Source organism: Amphibalanus amphitrite, unplaced genomic scaffold, assembly GCF_019059575.1.
Source record: "Amphibalanus amphitrite isolate SeventyFive unplaced genomic scaffold, NRLGWU_Aamphi_draft 000855F_arrow, whole genome shotgun sequence".
NCBI classification, from domain to species: Eukaryota; Metazoa; Arthropoda; class Thecostraca; order Balanomorpha; family Balanidae; genus Amphibalanus; species Amphibalanus amphitrite.
Window position 1 is genome coordinate 142,780 of NW_024882349.1, and position 21,963 is coordinate 164,742.

The 21,963-nt window shown below is 48.3% G+C and overlaps 2 protein-coding genes across 2 annotated transcripts; both read right to left on the reverse strand.

Annotated features, from left to right (window-relative positions):
• Nucleotides 1-6,221: 6,221 nt before the first annotated feature.
• On the reverse strand, nucleotides 6,222-17,595 carry LOC122367176 (integrin beta-like protein 1). The gene is made up of 3 exons (XM_043340057.1): nucleotides 17,521-17,595; nucleotides 8,186-8,341; nucleotides 6,222-7,230 (listed from the first exon to the last, which is right to left on the reverse strand). Exons 1-3 carry the CDS (start codon nucleotides 17,548-17,550, stop codon nucleotides 6,298-6,300), a joined length of 1,119 nt encoding a protein of 372 aa, XP_043195992.1. The 5' UTR covers nucleotides 17,551-17,595; the 3' UTR covers nucleotides 6,222-6,297.
• Nucleotides 17,596-20,045: 2,450 nt separating this feature from the next.
• Nucleotides 20,046-21,344, reverse strand: LOC122367177 (glutenin, low molecular weight subunit-like). Its single transcript, XM_043340058.1, has 2 exons — nucleotides 21,196-21,344; nucleotides 20,046-20,845 (listed from the first exon to the last, which is right to left on the reverse strand). The coding sequence occupies exons 1-2, from the start codon at nucleotides 21,229-21,231 to the stop codon at nucleotides 20,363-20,365; spliced, it is 519 nt and encodes a 172-aa protein (XP_043195993.1). The 5' UTR covers nucleotides 21,232-21,344; the 3' UTR covers nucleotides 20,046-20,362.
• Between the last annotated feature and the right edge of the window lie 619 nt (nucleotides 21,345-21,963).

Sequence of the window (21,963 nt, forward strand, 5' to 3'; positions counted from 1 at the left end):
TAAGCTGGCTGGCAGTGGTGACAGGGTGCTATGACGAAGCTTAGCCAGGGTACATATGTAGTATATTGAGCGGAACTCAGCGATCTGAGGTTTATAGTCGCCTTCGGCAACGGTCCTGACCCTCAACTTGTTGAGAAGAAGTAGAACAACTCAGTAAGATGGGGGAAAGCTCGGACATGACCTGGGGGTTTGTGGTTCGTGAATGCAGAATGTGCACCCCCACGCGACCATACAAGCTGACCTGCAACCAACCTGAGGTAGGGAAACGTAAACCCACTGCATGAGAAGTACTGGTGTCCTCAGAAATTAAACGTCATGCCGCTGGTCAGTGCTCAAGAAGGAGCTGCTGGGACAGGGCCAGCGGGGACATGTCATTAGTAGCGACGTAATGACATGGTAGTTGACAGTGAGTGGTAAGCGGGGCAAGCCAACGGACATGCCATTGGCAGCGACGTAATGGCGTGGTAGTTGACAGTGAGTTGTATGCTGGGCAAGCCAGCGGACATGTCATTAGTAGCGACGTAATGACATGGTAGTTGACATTGAGTTATGTGCTGGGGGCAGGGGCCAGCTGACATGTCATGGTAGGGACATAGTGACATGGTAGGTGACAGTGAGTGGTATGCTGGGGCAAGCCAGCGGACGTGTCATTAGTAGCGACGTAATGACATGGTAGGTGACAGTGAGTGGTATGCTGGGGCAAGCCAGCGGACGTGTCATTAGTAGCGACGTAATGACATGGTAGGTGACAGTGAGTGGTATGCTGGGGCAAGCCAGCGGACGTGTCATTAGTAGCGACGTAATGACATGGTAGGTGAGAGTGAGTGGTATGCGGGGCAGGCCAGCAAACATGTCATTAGTAGCGACGTAATGACATGGTAGTTGACAGTGAGTTGTAAGCTGGGGCAGGCCAGCGGACAACCTTGACCGTCCTCCGCACCGGGGGGCGGCCGGGTGACTCATCCGGCGTCAAGGCCGCGACGGGCCCGTGGCCGGCGGTCGGACGGCCGTTGATCCGGGGTGTCGTCTTGCACCAGTCTGCAGCGGGCCGACTGGGTGTCAGGTCACTGCTGGCATAGGGCCACTCTGTGGAAGCACGAAAGCCGGCGGCTATGCTGCATTGATGATCTAGTGGTGACGTAGCATGACAGCCCAGGTAAATAGGCAGGCCAGTCAGGCATGGCCATGGGTGGAGAAAAGGGGGTTTGAGGGTGCACGAGCACCCCTTCATATCGCAAAGCACCCCCACAAACAAAGCAAAACCAACATAGCAGCTTGTTAACCAAAGTATCAAACAGAAAAGCATCCCCTGGGATTTAGGCAAATCTCCACCCCTGGGTATGGCCGGCTTTGTCGGGCATGCCCTCGGGATGGCGTGCCAGTGTGCGGTTAGGGCAGTGTTTAGTGCGAACCGATGACACTGGTGCATGTAACCGAGCAAGATTGTGAAGGTGGCGCTGGCATGGCATGACATGCCAGTGGGCAGGGCATAGTTCAGGGCCAAGCTACAAGCTGGTGTATGTGACCGCCCGGAGGGCCAACTGAGTATCTGAGACGGGCGGCCACATTAGTATGGGGCGAAGGGTAGTAACAGAACAAAAGTGCCAACTGCCAGTATTCAAGCAACTTGGCAGACTAATTGGCTGACGAAAATTAGACCGCCGGTTAGAGGGGCGCGCCATGATTGCCTCGTGCGAAGGGCCCGCGCGTAACTAACAGGCCGGATAGCTGGTAACTCACCGGTGTTCCTTCTTGGTCGACCCATGGTGGCGGTAGCCGCCGCTAAAGCTATCACTCTACTCTCCGCGGGTTTCAACCGGTAAACAAAACAAAAAAAAAAATGCTGCGCGCACTCCGTCGCTCGGCGTCCTAACGGAAAAGGCCGCTTGGGCAGCGTTGCCTAGAGTCCAAACATAAGTCGTATGTCGGACATACTTACGTGCAGTTGTGGTAGCCGTTGTGGTTCCAGTGCCTGCGCCCATGCTGTTAGTTGCTAAAATACATGCATGGTAGAAATCAACGCTGTTACAATATATCACCCACGATCTAAAATCTAATTATCTGCGCCTGTCGTGTTTGCGCGACATCTGGTGGCACTATGCGACCTGTAGTTCTCCCCGGCGCACCTAGGTGGCACGGCCTGTTCCGTGTTGAGGTACGACCTGGCGCTGGCGGAGGTGGGAGGTGACTAGGGCGCAACTTCCCGCTAATATAATTTGCACGGTTCCATCGTGAAATGACCAATATTTCATACACATTCTGCTGAGGGGGCCCCTTTACCTGCACGATAACCCTGAGCGAGTTTGAATCAGAACATTTGGATAGAACAATAGCTCGGTAATCACCCGGTGTTCAATATTTACGCAAATTGACCACGACAAAAATATGTTACTATGACGTAAGAATTTGTATCTTTCGAGGCCGAAATGTGCCCCTTCCGCAATATGCATAGCATATATGCATTCGGAACTGTTGCCTGCTTCTGTCGGACAATATTTAACTAGTCCCATGTGCCTGTTCTAAGTCATCTATTGGCTGCTGTAGTAGATTGTGCCTTTATTCTTCTTCATCACGTGAATTCGCTCACAAGAAGTTTTAACCCTCGCGGCACAGGGGGGAAGGGGCTGATGCAACCCTCCTAAAGTTTTTTTTTCGCAACTAACTTGCGTAAAAAGCGACTGATCGATCGCGACGTAACTTTCAGTACCCTCGCGTTGGTCAATTTTACACCTACCCTAGAAATTTTGTGACCCTGACCCAAATGACCTAAAGGCCAATTCAAGGTCAAATTCCGACCTAAAGGTCAGAAAGTAGGCCAAAGTTGGCCTACTTTCCGAGACCATGTTTGGCCAGAATCGCGGTTCGGCGCATGCCGGCTCGCATTAGCGGCGCGTTTGCAGTCCTTTCGTGGTTTCAAGCGTTCAAACATGTGATTTGATGTTGCTCCCATGCATAAGGGTGGATGTCAATGTCACCTGAAGGTCAGGTCAGGTCATTGACCTATGAGGACCTCAGTACACTTTTTCAAGCCATGCATGTTTCTAGGATAGTTTTTGTTTAGCTGAATTCGAATTTAGCAACCATTTGAACATTTAAGCAGTTTTGATGCCTTCGTATAGCATGTTACGAAGCTGTCAGAGGCGGCTGACACGTATGTACTACGAATACCCGTCACGATCCCTACTGGTTGAACTGAACTGACCTGACCTGACCTGACCTGACCCGACCTGGCCTAAATGCATTAAGACATCATCTGCGATCAAAACTAACATCATGTTCGTGATCAGCACCCCGAAAAGCCCTATAGCAGCTACATTTTACGACGTTCTAACAGGTCAAGATTTTCCCGACTTTTGGGTCATTGACCTGACCTGTAAGGTCAACCAATGACCTAGGACCTTTAAATTGGGGATCATCGGCTTCCTCTCGTCACGGGCAACACGCTCGTTTTTTTTTTCCGCGAAGTTCTAGCTCGATCATGGGCCAAACGCGAGGGGGTCGTAATTGTGCCGTCGAAGGACGCAAAATGGCCTGTGCCAGCGAGGGTTAACGCGCTCACGAGACATGTATTGCCTTGGGCCGGGTTTGTTGTGGTGTGATGATGTGGTGACGTAGATTCTGTAGGTTACCGTGGTCCCGGCATGGTGTTACTTAACGCGGTGTAGGTATAGGCTAGAGTGACCGTTGCACCCAGTGCGCTGAAATTTGCGCAACCGATTGAAAAAAAGGATGGGCAACGTGCCTGTGAGGGGTCTCAGCTCGATCGGGCCGGTGGTGAGCACATGGCGCGTGCTCAAAAAGTGTATATTCGCGTCATTGACTTTACATGTATAAATCGGCTTGCAAAATCGGGCGAAAATAGCTAAATTTGCCCGACACGGGTCCGGTCCTCGTGCAGTATCTCGGTAACCGTGGGTCCGATCGGCACGGGGAGCACATTATCGTATATGATAATCGAACGGGCTATCGAATGGTGTGCGGTGCAGGGATGGCATGTGCCACGTGCACCCGTTAGGGCACTTATGCTTGAAAAATTGACTTTTGGACGGGTGACTGTCAGACGGAGCGGGTTCAAACAACGCCTGTTGTCAAGAAAAACGTACCGCCTCTCATGGAAAAATTGTGAAAAGCTAATTGATAAAAAGCAAGGTGGAACAAATCGCTGAAGAAAATGACATTTGTTCATGACTTACCTACTTAATTACACGGGTTTTGCTGCATAAACTGGTACGTTTGACAATTGAAAATGGCATAGTTGAAAAGAGCATTCAATGCTGTCCAAGATCCATTCATCGCTTTTGCATGAAGAACAACATTATTCTTAAAAATATAAACGTTTCAAACCTCTACATAGTAATTCATCGATGGCCTCCATTTTTCAATAGGTAGCCTACGTCAACCTATGTTATGAAATATACTTGACATGTTCTATCGATAGGCGTTATCACAAGTGTATTCGCGGCCATTGGGGCGACGTAAGAAAAGAAGAAAACAACTGGCCCCAAGAACTTTAAATTATCAAATAGCATGCACCTTTTTCTTGATATGTAGAGAATTTACCATTAATTGTTAGAGAAAATTGCATTTAAAATCTTCCATTTATGCTTTTTTCATCGTTTGCACAGTATGTTCTTTTACTAAGCTAGAAACACTAATTAGAAATAGTTCCCGCATCATCAAGAACAATAGGGAAGACTTGAAGTGAATACAATAATCTAAACGGTTTTGTAATCCATGAGAAGACACTTCTAAAATTGCCAGTAGAAATATTAAAGGCAAAAGTTCAACTTTTTCGCAAGACGGATGGCTTGTGAACCTATTCAACGTGTGACAACTCAGCCGGTATATCGTCGCCTACAGCCCAGCTTTCCCTAGTGACCGATAGAGGCGCTGCTATCGATGTCCGCCCGTGCCGCCTAACGATAGTAGAACGCATGGTTATCAGACACGAGCACCTCGATGCGATGGATATTTTTTCCTAAACCAAAATACTTAGCCGTCAAAAGGCAATCGACCGAAATGGATACATAACCCACGGACACAAGACCAACCAAACGCCCACCGATCGAAAATATCCCTTATTCGCGTTGCGGAGCAAGCGGGTCACCCTAGGCCCTAGGGGGCCCCATTCACCCGAGGGCCCGGGCCCTATCCACACGGGGGCCCGGGCCACGTCCACCTGGGCTCCGGCCCCCATCCACCCGGGGCTCCGGGGCCCGTCCACCAGGGGGCCCGAGCCCCATCCACCCGGGGCCCCGGGCCCCATCCACCCAGGGGGCCAGGGCCCGTTCTCCCAAGGGCCCGGGCCCGTTCTCCTGGGGGCCCGGGCCCGTTCTCCCGGGGGCCCGGGCCCATCCACCGGGGGTCCCGGGCCCCATCCACCGGGGGGCCCGGGCCCGTTCTCCCGGGGGCCCTGGTCCATCCACCGGGGGCCCCGGCCCCCTTTATCCGGGGGCCCGGACCCGTTCTCCCGGGGGTTCGGGCCCCGTCCACCCGGGGCTCGGGGCCCGTTCTCCCGGGGACCCGGACCCATCCACCGGGGGCCCCGGACCCCATCCATCGGGGCCCGGGCCTAATCCACCGGGGGGCTCGGACCCATCCACGGGGCCCGGGTCCCATCCACCCAGGGGGCCCGGGCCCGTTCTCCCGGGGGCCCGGGCCCCATCCACCTGGAGCCCCAGGCCGACCCTCACCCGTGGTGTCCCAGTAGGCATTTCTCGAAGCGGACTCGTCCAATTAGATTAGGACCTCTCCTCTCTCTCTCTCTCTCTCTCTCTCTCTCTCTCTCTCTCTCTCTCTCTCTCTCTCTCTCTCTCTCTCTCTCTCTCTCTCTCTCTCCCTCCCTCTCTCTTTCTCTCTCCCCCTCTCTCTCTCGAGCGGGCCCCCGACAGAAATTTCGGGGGGGGGGGGTCAGCTGACCCTCTGACCCCCCCTGGCTGCGCCACTGGCTCTGTGTCCCTATCTTAGATTGATTACACCGTGACAAGGGTATTGGGAATCCTATGGGAAACTAATTTTGTCGATCACTTTCGTGCTTAGTCGAAGCAAACGCAAAGCTACATATGCTTGGGAAAGGACCAATTAAAATGGGACTATGCTTTGTTTAAGTTTTTAACTCTATGTTCATAAAAAAATTTCCGATAGTTCTTGTCACACCTTGTATTATACCAGCTAAATCATCGTCCATCAATTTTACAATACCAAAAACAGAAACCGATTGATGAAGTAAAGACTCGAGGAACAGTACTAGACTTGTAATATTACAAACAAACGTAACACTACGTAACATTATGTAAATCAGTCGCAAGAACATCTAGGTCTAATACAGCGGCAATTACCACTACGACACTGGCCATCGTATATGCATTTCACACCACTGGATAGTTTTGCACCACAAACCCCCAATAAAGGCTTGCAATATTCGTCGGAAGGACAACTGTCATCAGTACATCTGCATTTACCAGAGAGTACCCAGCAATCATTACTGATACATTCTTCGTCAGCTGCGCAGCGGCTTCTGTCTGACTTTGGCACGATACAGCTTCCGTCGGACAAGCAACGCTCTCCGGAAGAGCAGTCGGAGTCATCTCCGCAGGCGCATCGTTTTCCACTCGCACCAACAACGCACAGAAGGCTTTTGCACTCCTCATCACTCTCACACGAAGATTGATACGATTTTTTAGCTTCGCACGTGCCTCTAGAACTACATATTTCCGCAGAAGAGCAGTCGGAGTCATCACAGCCGCATTGTTTTCCGCTACTGCCATCAATGCACAGAAGGCTCTTGCATTGCTCATTGTTTTCACACGAAGAGGCATACGATTTTCTCTCCTCGCACGTGCCATCTGAGCTGCAGAACTCCTCTGAGGAGCACTCCTCATCCTCCTCACAGCCACAGAGTCCTCCTCGACAGACGGAGGACTCACACTGCTCCTCTCTATCACAGGAGGAGTTGTAAGTCCTCTTTGAGAGACATTTCTTCCCATCGCACCACTGTTTTGGCCCACAAACGTCGCAGCGGTGATCCACTGTGCACACACCGACCCCGACCTTGACACAGTGACCGCTGGCACACTGTTCGTCCCAGAGACAGGGCGCTGGAGGAGCCTGAAGGTGCCGTAGCTGACGAGGTGGTAGGTCCGTGATGTTGGAGATGGTGTTGAAGGAGGTGTTGAAGGCGTGGGGGGATGTGATGTTGGTCTCACTCAGCTGAGATGATGAAGACCTCGCCTGAAATGAAAAAGAGAAGGACGGGGAGACTAGTCATACGTTTCTGAGACAACGTTTGACATCGATTTTTGAGGGACTTCAAAGTCTTCTTATATATTTTCTACTCAGGTTGATGAATTAATGGTATACTTTTCAGAGTTTCAAGGGTACATAAATAGCATGTATTCTTATTTAAATGATGGCAAATATTTCAAGTCCATTGAGCATTCTTTATCAATGCAAAATCACGTAGAATAGTGTAATATCCTAGGGTGTAGTATAGGGAATCTAATAATTGCTCTTCGAAATTTCGCTTTGAAAAACGCTTCTCAGTGGTGGTCGAAATATTAAGCCACATTTAAATACAAATACTGGCTATGTTTTCTTGAAACTCTGAATAGTATGCGATAAATTAATCAATCAATCCATTTTTGATTGCACGAATGTGTCACATTTACGTAAATGATTGTAAGCAGCATTGAATTCCTAAATTGACTGCAATTTAATTGATTCCCTAATATTCCTCGAGGACTTGATGCCAGTAATTTATTTCTCTTTGTCAGCTGTGCTTTCATTATCCCAAATGTCTTTGCCCTGCAAAAATGTCTCACAACTGCATTCCCCAAAATTGCAGTTCACGTGTTTCTTATCCAAAAGCTTACTTATCCCGGTCTGTGGGTGATCCCCCCGCCGCCCCTCCACACCCCACATTTTCCCAGTCTGCCACTGCCCCGTCCCCACGCGAGCTCAGTTATCCCAGTCTGTGCGTGTTACCCTTCACCCACATTTTCCCAGTCTGCCACTGCCCCGTCCTCACGCGAGCTCAGTTATCCCAGTCTATGCGTGTTACCCTTCCCCCACATTTTCCCAGTCTGCCACTGCCCCGTCCTCACGCGAGCTCAGTTATCCCAGTCTGTGAGTGTTACCCCCCCCCCACATTTTCCCAGTCTGCCACTGTTCCCCTCCCCACACTGACCTGTTCCTGTTCTCCGCTGGGTTTTCCACACAGACCTACCCCCGACACAACACACCTTCCCCCATCTCCACAGTCGAGATCCCTCACACAGGGTATTGACACCCTTAGCACAGGGACCCGGATCTTGAGACCCGGGGTGTACTGCAGCAGGGAGAGCTGAAACACACACACAGAGTCACGTGGTAGAGAGCTGAGGTGTTACATGTACTGCAGCAGGGAGAGCTGAAACATTATGACAAATGGTTTATTCCCTTCCTGGTGGCCTCTGAAAGGCTCAGTTTCGGGCGGGACGCTTTTCCGACCTCCCTCTCAGATCGTTAACATGCATCGGAGCGACAAATCGAACCGGCAACTTAATAGTACGCACTTTCACGTCACGTCAATATCAACGTCACCAGAGCTCATCAAATACAAATATTTAAAAAAAATAGCTTAACGAATAATAACGAAATTACTTTGTTGTTTTTTTCAACAAATATTTAAGCTAATCAGTCAGCGCCGTGTCGTGCGCGTTTTTACGCCCCCCTCAGATTTTTCGCAAATATCTCAAAAACGGCAGAGCGCAGCACCGCCGTTTTTTGTAAACCTGTTAGTGCATCCTTTACACACATGCTGTGAAAATCTTAGACCAAATTCATTCAAGGTCAGGTGACCAGGTCACGTCAAGTGACCTTACCTCAGAAAAAGTTCCAAGGTTCGCTGGAGCTACACCGACTGAACGATCACTTTGAAACTTTCAGCGATTGATAAGAATAACAGACCGATATGTAACATTAGTATTTTCTGCCAGGCTACATTGCGTTCAGCTATTTATGTTCATTCAGTCAAATGTTCATTCAGTCAAATTTTCTGGTCAGGTATTCAATTATTAGGTCATATTAGGTCAAACTGTAGATTATCTCAGTTTTCATTCTGAGAGTACAGAGTATTTATCTTAACGTTAGAAAGACGATGGTGGTAATGTCAATATTGGAGGCGCCTTTGGTAAACAATTTGCACGGAAAAGTTTGATAAATCGTCCATTTTTTGTAGGTGTTTGCTCTCTAAGGCATCAATTTAACCCGCGCCTGGCTGGGGGGTCCTGGATTTCCACGCCCTGCTGGGGGGGGGTGTTTGAACACCCCCCTTCTAACTCGGCTCCTGGGCCACGTAGCGATACGCGGAAGGCGGCGTTCGAAAGAGCGTCAAAAATAATGACAAAATCACTTCGGTCAATTTTTTGGTCAGGTCAAAGGTCAGGTCACCAGAGGTCATTGAAGGCAAAATTTCGCCGATTTCCAGGTCGAATGTCGACAATTTCCAAGAAGCCAACGCATAACTCGGGAACCAATAGAGCTACAGCGCCGCAGAAAAGCGCATTCGATAGCCCTATTAACGCCCTTTCTGAGTGATTCTCTCAGATTTGACCTAACGTCAACGGTTTTGCCTGCAGGGGGCAGAAACTGCAAAAATAGCCGATTTTTTTCGGGAACAGTTTTTCTGCAATAACTTTTGACCCAAGCCTTGTACGAGCTTACTTTTACCGGCATCGTGTTCCTCTCGTCAAGACGCATCGAATGAACTATAACTTGACCTTGAAAGGTCAACTTGAAAATTTGACCTCAGGTCAAGGTCATGTTGACCGGAAAACCTGACCGGAAAGGGTCATGTTGCATATCAGTCGATCCGTATCGTCGAGCTGAACACATCTAAGGCGTTTTCATCGCTCTAGCATGCCTCTATCAAAAGTTATTTGCGAAAAACTGTTAGATACCATTCGTGACCTAAGATGACCTCAGGGCATAAACAGGGGTCACGGACACCATTTTAATGTTCAGTGTGTCTAAACCACTTGTAATTCAGTGTTTGGGAGTGTTTATAATGTCTTTCGTCCAAAAGAGGCGCATTTCAATTTGCTCCCATTGACTTATAATGGCGAGGTCGCAAAATTGACCTGACCTTAGGTCATCGATATCAAAATTCTGAGATATACATTTTGTACATGCTATTGCTCTTAGCAATCGCTGAAAGTTTCAAAGCGATCGGTCACTCGGTGTAGCTATAACAGACATTGAAACTTTTTATGAGGTGAGGTCACTTCAAGTGACCTGACCTTGAATGACCTTAGTCTGAAATTTTCACAACATGTGTAGAATTGATGTATGATAAGGTGTAGCCGTTTTTGAGATATTCGCGAAAAACCACAAGGGGGGTGTTCAAACACCCCCCCCCCCCCAGCAGGGCGCGGGTTAAGGTCACTGGAGAAAGCCAGCACTAGCCAAAAGCAAAAAGTTGGCTTGACCTAAAAATGGCTTCGCTATTTGTTTTAAATTTCGCATCCTTTCGAACATTGCCAAAGCATTAGGGGAGAGCGGGGCCAGTTGAAACACGGGGTCAGATGAAACATGGCTTTATTTTCAACAGTATGCAACATATGGCGTTGCCGACACCACTGGGCATCCACGCTCGACCACTTCCTTTGTCAACGGCGTTTGGGCGGCAAACGGACGGTAATTTTGATTTGACACTTGTTTTTGTGTTTTTGAGGGGCGTTTGGGAGAAATCGTTTTTATGAATATTTTGTGATATCTCATATACCTGTGTTTGCTGAAAGAAGAATTCCTGGCTCCGGAATAACACCTTATTTGGCCCTTCATTCAGCATGATGCCGTCCCTGCAGCTCGTTTGACATGTGCTTTACGGCGCGTGCGAGGTGGCGGGAGCGGATGGGGTCAATTGAAACGCTTCTCTGAGGGTCAGTTGAAACAGGGCCACAGGCCGTTTCAATGGACCCCGGTGACCTTTGCAATGGTTATTGTTCAGGGGCTGTAAACATTAAAGGAAATAGTGCACCTTTGAAATGAGCTTTTAAACTGAAATAGTAGTTTAATAGAGCTCAATTTTTGAACCTTTTTTCTCCAGCCTTTTGCTTGAAACTTGAAAGCACACTATAGCCTGAGATATTTCTCATTTTCCTCATCCGCCCATTTTACCATAGTCTATGTACTTTATGTCACCTATTATGAGGAACTTTGCACTTTAAGCTTTCCAACGACCTATTGAATGTAGCATTTGGAAAAGTAAACCGGACAAAATATCTCCTTAAGAAAGTGGCCTTAAAGAGGAAAACATCCCATTGTTAAGGATAGGTGCAATTGACCCCATGGGCTGGTTCAATTGACCCTGGCATCGGGGTCATTTGAAACGGGCGTAGAGCTGTTTTATAAGCATGCGTTTGGCAGCAAAATATGTTTGAAACATAATTTTACATATCTTAAAATAAAGCCAAAAGAGCATATTTTTTCATGGCATTGTGCATTTTTCGAAATGTCAACTAGATCTCGCTGTGCATGTCAATATATAAAAAGTGGTTCAACTGGCCCCGCTCTCCCCTACTGGAGTAAAATTTCATAATTTTGACGACCTTTCGAACACTGCATGGCCCAGAAGTCAAGCTGAAAGGAGAGACCGAAGAACACTTAACCCGCGCCCCGTAGGGCTACCGGCGGACCCTACCACCCGTAGGGGGGGGGGGGGGGCGTTTCGGCCCCCCCTAAGATCTCGGAAAGTTACCGGCCGATTTTCAAAATTCAAACGGCGTTCGATAGCCCCACCTGGGAACTACCTTGTGACCAAATTTCATTGACCTAGGTCAAACCGATGACGTCACAGGTCAGGTCAAAGGTCAGATTTTCACCGTTCACAGGCAATTCAAGAAATGTGCTGTGAAAGCGTGTAAATTGGTAATTTATTGAAAACCATCGATGGTACATTGTTCGTCAAACACATACTTTGCTATCTGAGGTCACTGATACCAGGTCAGGTCACAGCGAGGTCAGGTCACCGGGGGTCACAATATGAATGTGTCGTGTGATGCATGTTTTATGGTCCATTTTACATGACAAATGCGATTATGTGGGTTAGGCAGCCTTTGGGGCCAGCCTAGGTCACGTTTTGGTGAAGATCAGGTCAAGGTCAGGTCAAATTAGGTCAAATTTAAAAGTTGATATTTTGCATAAAATGGGTATCGATTCGATGCAGCTCGTCACGGGAAGTCTAATGGCGGTCTTCGTTTTGCTCTACGAGTTCCAGAATTGCCAAAAATTGAGTTTGAAAATTTGACGTCATTTGGCCAAAAAACGAGGTATCGATCTGAAATTTGGTATGTAGATAGAAGACGGTAGGCACTATCACATATATTCCGTTTTTTTGAAACTCAAAAAACTTTTTGGATTTTTTGGCGAATATATAAAAAAAATGCTTTTTTGATTTTTGGGGGCCAAAACTCAAAAATTTCAAAAATTCGAGATGGCAGTTTTTTAGCCCTGTCAATTCTACACCTTTTATGTCTGATCATTTTTCTGTATCTTCAAAGCTGTAGTCCTGACAGGTCTTCTCGCGAAGGTCTTTTTTCGGTCGAAAATGGCAGAACATGACGTCATTCTGACGTCATTTGTGGCCAATCTATCATAGCCTCTGGAACAATTTTTGGTCACAATGTGTAAAATTGATGCCCGGAGGGGTCCTGAAAGTTTGTTGGCGATATCTCCAGCCGTTTAGGAGATATCGACCGAAAAGGACAGGGGGGGGCGTTTCGGCCCCCCCTACGGGGCGCGGGTTAACCCGCGCACCGACGGGGGGCGGATATCCGCCCCCCTGAGTGTTTTCGTAGATGGCGGGAAAACCCCGGCGCGTAGCGCCGCGAATTTTGGTACGACTATTCTCTAATCAATTTAACACATGGTGTGCAAGTTTGAACTTCCTAACTTTTAAGGTCAGGTCACCAGGTCACTTTGAATGACCCAACCTCAGGTCACTTTTTTGCAACTTTGTCACCGTGCCAGAGCTACAGTAGATGTCGGAGGCCTTTGAAAGTCGCAGGATGTTATAAGGTCATTAGTAGCTACAATTTGTTTATCTCGGAATTTTGATATCGATGACCTAAAGGCACGTCAATTTCTCGACCTCCCCATTATAAGTCAATGGGGGAAAAATCAACTACCTGTTTTTACCACTAAAACGGGTCGGAATGACCCCATAAACCATACATGACTTCATATACGATCAATCTTCACTACCTTGAGGTCTGTTTTGCTGTTGGGCAGCTGTAAGGTCATGTGACGTCATCAAAGGTCACCAAAGGGTTTTTTGCCAATAACTCCGTACAGGAACAGGATACAGCCGCACGGGTGGTATCATTGTGTTCATCTCGTCAAGGCGCATCGATTGATATGCATGATGACCTCGAGGTCACGTGACCTGAGGTCAACCTTTGAACTTGAACTTTCGAGGTCAACATATATATCATTCGATGTGGATTGACGAGAGGATCACGATGCTGCCCTTAGTTTGTTCCTATCTTGACTAGTTCCAAAGTTATTCGAGAAAAATTATATCCATATCTAGCGCCGCCATTTTGATTTTTTGACCCCTGTGACGTCATCTTTGACCTGACCTGAAAATGACCTGTGTAAAAATTGTAGACCTTTTCCGTGCATATCCCATGCCGTTTACCACTTGTCGCTATCTTGCTTCGTTCTCGAGATCTCGGGGGGGGGGGGGCGGTCATCCGCCCCCCGTCGGTTCTAAGTTGGTGCAGACCCCCGTCGGTGTGCGTGCTAAAGTCCTTGCGTGAGCGGAAACTTTTCTGGGGTAGGGTCAACAATGAACAAACCCGCTCTAATGACTGGTTTTTGATCTGGGCTGGCATTTTCTTTTTTTTTTCGAGAATGCTCGCAAAGGCAATGAATGAAAAAACGTTACTGATTATGATTATGAGTCTTGCGGTGTTTGGCAATGTAACAAAAAAAAACGAGTGTCCTTTTTGGCCCTCGGCCTGGAATAGAGTTAACCCGCGAGTTGCTGGGGGGGGGGGGGCGTTAAACGCCCCCACTTTTTTCGCCAGGCCATAGCATAAAAACGGCGCGTTGCAGGCGCGCCAAATTTTGGATACCTGTAGGGAATTAATTGAAGTTTATTGTGAAAAAGTTTCAAAAAAATCGGTCGGAAAATTTTTGAGATATCAAGGTTTTAGAGACGTCATTATTTCTGAGTTTTTGACCAAAAATGGCATATGTTCAAAAAATCATATAAAATCACAGAATAAATATACAGACATGCCGTAAACGCCAATAGACTGCCAATGCCATGAACAATCAAATAGCTATCGTCGATTATTGATTATCGCTCCGAATTTTCCAAAATTTTGAACTGAATCTTGGCAATTTCACGTGACTGCTTCACGACCATTATACATGCATTTCTTAAATTGAACTTTTTGAGCCAAACACGTACACATATGATATAATGAATGTCACCATCGTGTTCTACGCCCCAAATTACCCATAAATCATGTGTCACAGGCTGCGAATATCAGTTTTGATTTTCGGGGATATGTGCCTACCCGGTTGACCTGACCTTGACCCTGACCTATGCTTGAATGGCCCCTTTATGGAGCTGACACTCTTGTAGGCCTTATATGATGGATTGTGCACCGTTTTGACAGAGTTTATGACGAGAGACGCCCATTGCGAAGTCCTGAAGTCCATGCTACTGAAAACCCGATTTCAGGTGTTTGACCTGACCTTGACCCGACCTGTGACCTCAAAATTCAACTTTAAAGTACTCATCTGAAGCGTCTCGTCGCGTTCTTTCGTTTGCCGCCTAGTGCGTTTCGCTGCGCTATTGGTTCTCGAGTTATCGGCTGGGGGCGTTTAACGCCCCCCCCCCCCCCAGCAAACGGTGGGTGGCGAAATACCCCAGCAACTGCCGGGTTAATTAAGCCGGCAGTTGTTGGGGTATTACTAATTAGTTGCTGGGGAGGAACGCACGAGACGGCAAGCGAAAGAGCGCGATAAGACGCTTAAAAGGAGTATTTAAAATCTACGCTTCAAGGCCACAGGTCAGGGCAATGTCAAGTCAAACACCTGAAATTGGGCTTTCAGTAGCTTGGTAGCGTAGCGCTGGGCGTCTCTCGTCATGAACGTCGTCCTTTAACCCGCGCCCCGCTGGAGGGGGGGGGGGGCAGAATCTGCCCCCTCCCGTTTTTCGCCAATAACTTCTATTAACCCGTTACGCCAGCGACGTCAATCTTTCAGTACCTTATCATACATCAATTTGACACGTTCCCGGAAAATTTGAGCGAAATCCGTCAGAATGTTTTTGAGAAGTTGACGTTTTAGTGACGTCATGTTCGCCATTTTCGCCTAAAAAACGGCAAAATTTCAAACGCCGCTAACATCTTCATTTTTAAAGGAATCAAGACGTAACAAAAAGGTTATACGTGATTCTACTTTGTCTATCAAATGGCTATCTCGGTTTTTTGAAAATTTTGGATTCTGGCCCAAATTTAAAAAAACTGACTTTTTTGAGAAAATAATTATAAAATCCAAAATTTTGAGTGTATAAAAACCGGAATATATGTCAGAGAAGTCGTCTATGTGCACCTACATACGAATTTTTAGAAGAATCGGTTCAAAAATGTGGAAGTTATTTAAAATTTTATGACGTCACGACACACAAAATTTTTGAAAAATGATTTTATGGAAGTTCTAGACCTCGCACGGAAACAAAAATAGCACCATTCGATTCACCGTGAAAAACTGCGTCAGATAGACACCCTTTTAGGGCTAAACACCCAACTTCAAAATTTGACCTCACTTGACCTGACCTTGACCTGACCTCGACCTGAAATTCATCCAGAGGTGGTCCATATCACTTATTGAGTGTGCCTATTGAATTCTATGAGTAAAATGACCCATAAAACATGTGTCGCACATGCTCTTTTCTATATTTTGTTTTTGGTGACCTGACCTGACCTGACCTTACCTTGACCTTGACCTTTGAATGACATTGTATGCAACAAATATTGTCTTGGTAGTCTAAGAACACGTTTTGGGCAATCAGTCTCAGTCCATTCTTCGGCAACTACGGTGCAAGGCCGGTACTGTAGAAACTTGCATTTTGTACCCTTGACCTGACCTTGACCTGACCTCTGACCTACTTAAGCAACAAAATTTGGGCTCTTAACCCTATTCCTGGCGGGCTCCGCCGGGACAAGAAACTGGCGGGGGGGGGGGCGATTCGGCCCCCCTGAGATCTCGAGAACGAAGCAAGATAGCGACAAGCGGTAAACGGCATCGGATACGCATGGACAAGGTCTACAATTTTTACAAAGGTCATTTTCAGGTCAGGTCAAAGATGACGTCACAGGGGTCGAAAAAGTCAAAATGGCGGCGCTAGATATGGAGAGAGTTTTTCTCGAATAACTTTCGAATTAGTCAAGATAGGAACAAACTAAGGGCATCATCGTGATCCTCTCGTCAATCCGCATCGAATGATATATATGTTGACCTCGAAAGGTCAAGGTCAAAGGTTGACCTCAGGTCACGTGACCTCGAGGTCATCATGTATATCATTCGATGCGTCTTGACGAGCTGAACACAATGAGACCATCCACGCGTCTGTATCTTGTTCCTGTACGGAGTTATTGGCCAAAATCCTATGGTGACCTTTGATGACGTCACATGACCTCACAGCTGCCCAACAGCAAAACAGACCTCAAGGTAGTGAAGGTTGATCGTATATGAAGTCATGTATGGTGTATGGGGTCATTCCGACCCGTTTTAGTGGTAAAAACAGGGAGTTGATTTTTCCCCCATTGACTTATAATGGGGAGGTCGCGAAACTGACCTGACCTTAGGTCACCGATATCAAAATTCCGAGATATACAAATTGCACATACTGGTACCCTAACTAAAGTCTGAAGAGAAGAAATTGATCGGTCAAAAACTCTAGCTCTGGCGTGATTGCAAACTTTTCTGAGGTAGGGTCACCAAACCGCCTCTGGTGACCTGACCTGAGGTCAGATCAACTCAAAATTTTCAGACATGTTGCGTAGAAGCCTTTTAGGAAAAGTCAGAAAATTTGAGCTTCCTAGCTCAACGCGTTTGGGAGAAATAACCAAAAAACCTCAGGGGGGGGGGGCTCCTGAGGCCCCCCCCGCCAGGAATAGGGTTAAGATCCGCCTTGTTGAGAGCTTTCGATTGCCGTTCTCCCCGTCTTTCTACGACCATCGGTTCGGAAGTTAGACAGGGGGGGCAGAATCTGCCCCCCCATCAGGGCGCATATGGCTGAATAGCCCAGCGCGGCGCGGGTTAAAATAGGCACAATCCTTCATAGAAGTGCTATATGAATGTCAGATCCATGAAGTGGTCAGTCAAGCCTAGGTCAGGGCCACACATTTTATTAAAGATTATTTCTTGGCATATCTCAAAATCAGACCTACGCATGGTTAATTAGCTCATCGTTCAATATTATAGCATATGTATGAGCATACGGAATGGCTCAGCACTCACCGCCAGTAATAACGTCAGTCTCGGCGCCATCTTGCTGGGACGAGATGACGTGTCGGACCTCTCCAGGTGACGGCTGAGGGTGGAATGAGGCGGCCACCGCCCTCCCCCTCCCCTCTCCACCCCCCTCACGGAGCGGTCAGTGAACCCCTTCACCGGGGCCTGACCCTGTTGTTTTGGAAGGGAGATGGTAAACACGCTACCGGCGGCTGAGTGGAGGGTCAGGATTGGTGGCGTCAGTTTCAGAAAATGTATATCCAACGTCCGTCCAATGTCCAATACTCACGTCGACTGTCCTTCCAAAAATGTCCAGGCCAGCCATTTGTCCAAAGATGTCTGAAGCCTACGCAATAATTTACACTCAACACCATAGACGCCTGCCTATGTGCCTATGTATTGTGGGGGCAGCTTGCCCCCCCCCCCTCCCCAACTCTGGGGCCGTGGGGGCGGTGTCCCCACAACTTTGAGACGGAATATGGCACTTTTTCGCAAATGTTCTCTTTTTTGTTGAAAAAGCCAGGGGATGAAAAATAAGTGGCCTAAAACCGGTGAGAAAGCTAGATTAGGAGGGGGGGGGGGGGGTACCCTAGGTTGATCTCTATTATGGTGTTCTCCCCAGTCTGAAAGTAGTTCCCGCGCCCCTGCTCAACACTGTTGTCCAATAATATAAGCCGTTTTCACGACGGCCATCTGGTACACACTTGGTGCACATCTGGTGCAGATCAGGTGCAGATTTGGTCAAATCAGGTTCAGTGTGTCTCTTAGTAGCATCAGCCAGGGCTACACTAACTGCTTGTATGCCTGCTTTGTCGTATTATCAGAGAGCATCATCGATTAAAACACTGAAATGAATTCATAAAATGAAGATATTTGCTGTAAAAGAGATTAGGTGCATATTTGGTCAAATCAAGTGCATTCGCCGGATAGCACGCCGTGAAAACGGCTATTACCAGTTCTCTAGCGTAACATAGCATAACATGTTATTAGGTGCATAGAGCCATGTGAAACATGGCCCCAGCTGTCAGCAGCTCTCAGGCTCTCAGCACCTGATCCCAGCCGAGCGTAACATGTGCAGAACAAATGTATAATAAGGTGTGCCAAAAACACAAGGGGGTGTTCACTGTTCACCCCTTCCCCCTCCCAGCAGGGCGCAGGTTATAAAAGCTATCAATCACCAATGATGGCTTCGTAAGATGCTAACTATATAACAATACTACTTCTGATATGTTCGGATGGGTGTCAATTTCGAAATGAACTCCAAAACTACCATATAAACAAATGCAAAACTCGAAAAAAGTGTACCAAGGTCATGTAGGGTCAGTGACGTTCACCGTGACCTTGAGATGCGAAGTTTGCGCTTCCGTTTCCTCATAATTACTTTTTTACATTCCAATTCCATTTACGGGCATATGCGGCGGAACGGGGGGGGGGGGGGTGGGGGAAAGGCACCGGGGCACCGTATCCTCCGTTGATTTTAGCATTTTAACGTTATCCCTATGGGCGTTGATGGGAAGAATGGGACCAAGAGTCGGCAGTGCCCCCTCCCCCTTAACCCTCGTCGGCACAGGCCATTTTGAGTCCTTCGACGGCACAAGGGCTGGTTGGTTGTTACGACCCCCCTCGCGTTTGGCCCCTGATCGAGCTAGAGCTTCGTGGAAAAAAAACGAGCGTGTTGCCCGTCACCAGAGTAAGCCGATGATACCCAATTTTAGGGTACTAGGTCATCCGATGACCTTCCAGGTCAGGTCAGTGACCCAAAAGTCGGGAAAATCGGGACCTGTTAGAAAGTCGTAAAGTGTGGCTGCATGGGAATTTTGGGGTGCTGATCACGAATATCGTGTTAGTTTTGATAACAGATGATGTCTTTAAGCATTTAGACCAGGTCGGATCAGGTCAGGTTAGGTCAACCAGTGGGGGTCGTGACGGGTATTCTTAGTACGTGTCCATCGCCTCTGAAAAACTTCGTAACATGTTAGGAAGACGCCAAAACTACTTCGTAAATGTTGAAATGGTTGCTAAATTCGAATTCAGCTCCAAAAACTTGCCTAGAAACATGCAAGACTCCAAAAAGTGAACGGAGGTCACCAAAGGTCAATGACCTGACCTGACCTTCAGGTGACCTTGACATCCACCCTAATGCATGGTAGCAACATCAAATCACATGTTTGAACGCCTGAAACTACAAAAAGCTTGCAAACACACGGGTAATGCGAGCCGACACGACGAATCGCGATTTTGGCCAAACATGGTCTCGAAAAGTAGCTCACAGGACAACAGTCATTTGGATCAGGGTCATGAAATTTTATGGGTAGGTGTAAAATTAATCAATGCGAGGGTGCTGAAAGTTTCGTTGTGATCAGCCGCTTTTTACGCGAGTTATTCGCGAAAAACTTCAGGGGGGTTGCATCACCCCCGTGCCGGCGAGAGTTAATTGAAGGTGTTCCGCCGCCACTGCTTACGGGCAATAATCTATTGAGTGGATTTTGTGATGATTGCGTCCGAGTTGCGAGACTATCTTTAGAATGGAATGGAGACAAGCAATTATATTGGTAATACACAAAATGTATTTTCGATATAACTTGTAAAACAACGACTGAACAACAATAATGAATGCGACAACACGCATACGTCACGGTTCCTCAAAGAACATCATAACACCACTGAAAATAGCAATCCAAGACTTCAGAAAAAAATGTTTCGACGACGTCAATTTTTTTGCAGCAGTAGGAGCCTAAAGCTATAACGGCCACTCCAGGCAGCTGGCCCCAGCTGTTAGCAGCTGTCCCCAGCTGTTAGCAGCTGGCCCCAGCTGTCAGCAGCTGGTCACAGACCTCAGTCTGATTATCTAGCGGCCATATTGGCTCTGCTGCACGTACGTCGGGTGGCTCTGCTGCACGTACACAGGCTGCTGCTGCTGCACGGCCACCACGGTCGGCTGCTTCACGTACACAGGCTGCTGCTGCTGCACGGCCACCACGGTCGGCTGCTGCACGTACACCGGCTGCTGCTGCTGCTGCACGTACACCGGCTGCTGCTGCTGCTGCACGTACACCGGCTGCGGGCGCTGGGCCACCACGTAGCCGGGCTGAGCGGCGCCGCTGACACCGGCCACACCGGCCACACCAGCCACACCGGCCACACCGGCCACGCCGCCCAGACCCTTGAGTTTGCCCACGGTGGCGCCCTTGGCGGCGATCGCCTTGACGGCGCCGCCCTTGGCGAGCAGCGGCGCGGCAGCCAGCAGCTTCTTCTTGCCGAGCAGCAGCAGCAGGCGGCCCTGGCGGCTGTCTTGTGTCGGTCCCGAGCCGGCTGACACGGCGGTCACCGCCTGGAGGGGTCACACAGAGGTCAAACGAGGTCATCAGGGGTCATCAGGCATCAGAGGGAGGTCAAACGAGGTCAGTGGGGACAGCAGGGGTCAGATAGAGGTCAAATGAGGTCAGTGGGGACAGCAGGGGTCAGATAGAGGTCAAACGAGGTCACCAGAGACAGCAGGGGTCAAACAGAGGTCAAACGAGGTCACCAGGGGTCAGGGAGGGTCCCACAGAGTTCAAGTGAGGTAAACAGGTGCATAATATTCAGTAAGAGGTCAGTGAGCTAATTTGAGGCGTGCAGAAACTTCGCTTTATTTCTTTTAAGTGCAGCATTCAAACTAAATCGTAATATAAAATCCCTTACCATCAAAGAGAGAACCAGTGCCAGTGAGGTTTTCATGGTGACTGCTGATTCTGCTGACGGTCTGTGACTGCTAAGGCTGCTGATTGCTGACTGCTGACCAGAGTCCACCGTCGGTCTTTATACCATCCCGGCTGGAGGGACCTTGCCGGGGCGGGGCGGGCTCGTGCCCTGCACGTTGGCATAACCCCAGACCGGAAAAACGGGTTAGGAACTGATCTCTCAGCTCTGCTAGTTAGTAGATGATGGAGAACCGAAGCGAGAAATGTGAAGAGATATTCTCAGAAACCGGTTGACGAATTGAAAACTAGATCTTCAATGCTGAAAAACAAACAACGCACTTTGCAGTGATGATAATGCAAAATGTCTGGACGTGTTACGGAGCGGGCGGACTGATCGAAGTCTTTCGTAGAATAGCAGAAATTTCTGAGAATGAGCGGCCTGCCGTGGTGGCACGCTTTTCCGAAGTTTATGTCTCCGCAACCACTGGACCGACTTACTTGCGGTAATTTGTGTAGCCGGTAGCTTCATTCCTTCTACCAAGTATTGGACTATTCTATTCCCGATGCATGTCGGTAACCCCTTATGCACGTGCCACGTCCAAAACGAAGAGGTGTCAGTTTTGTAATAGTTGTAATATCTCGGTGATTACTGGGCCGATTTCGCTGAAACTTGGCATGTAGGTAGGCACCAACCAGGCAATGCAGTCCCTTGTGTCACAGTTGGGGTGCTGCGGCACGTGCGCACGTGCAGGGATCGCTTCCAGATCTA

Coding starts and splice junctions, on each gene's coding strand:
- LOC122367176 (XM_043340057.1), bottom strand. CDS start 17,550: ATGGCGCCGAGACTGACGTTATTACTGGCG. Junction 8,342..17,520: donor GACTGACGTTATTACTGGCG/GTGAGTGCTGAG, acceptor TGTGTGTTTCAG/CTCTCCCTGCTGCAGTACAC. Junction 7,231..8,185: donor CCAGCGGAGAACAGGAACAG/GTCAGTGTGGGG, acceptor TTTTCATTTCAG/GCGAGGTCTTCATCATCTCA.
- LOC122367177 (XM_043340058.1), bottom strand. CDS start 21,231: ATGAAAACCTCACTGGCACTGGTTCTCTCTTTGATG. Junction 20,846..21,195: donor CACTGGTTCTCTCTTTGATG/GTAAGGGATTTT, acceptor TGACCCCTCCAG/GCGGTGACCGCCGTGTCAGC.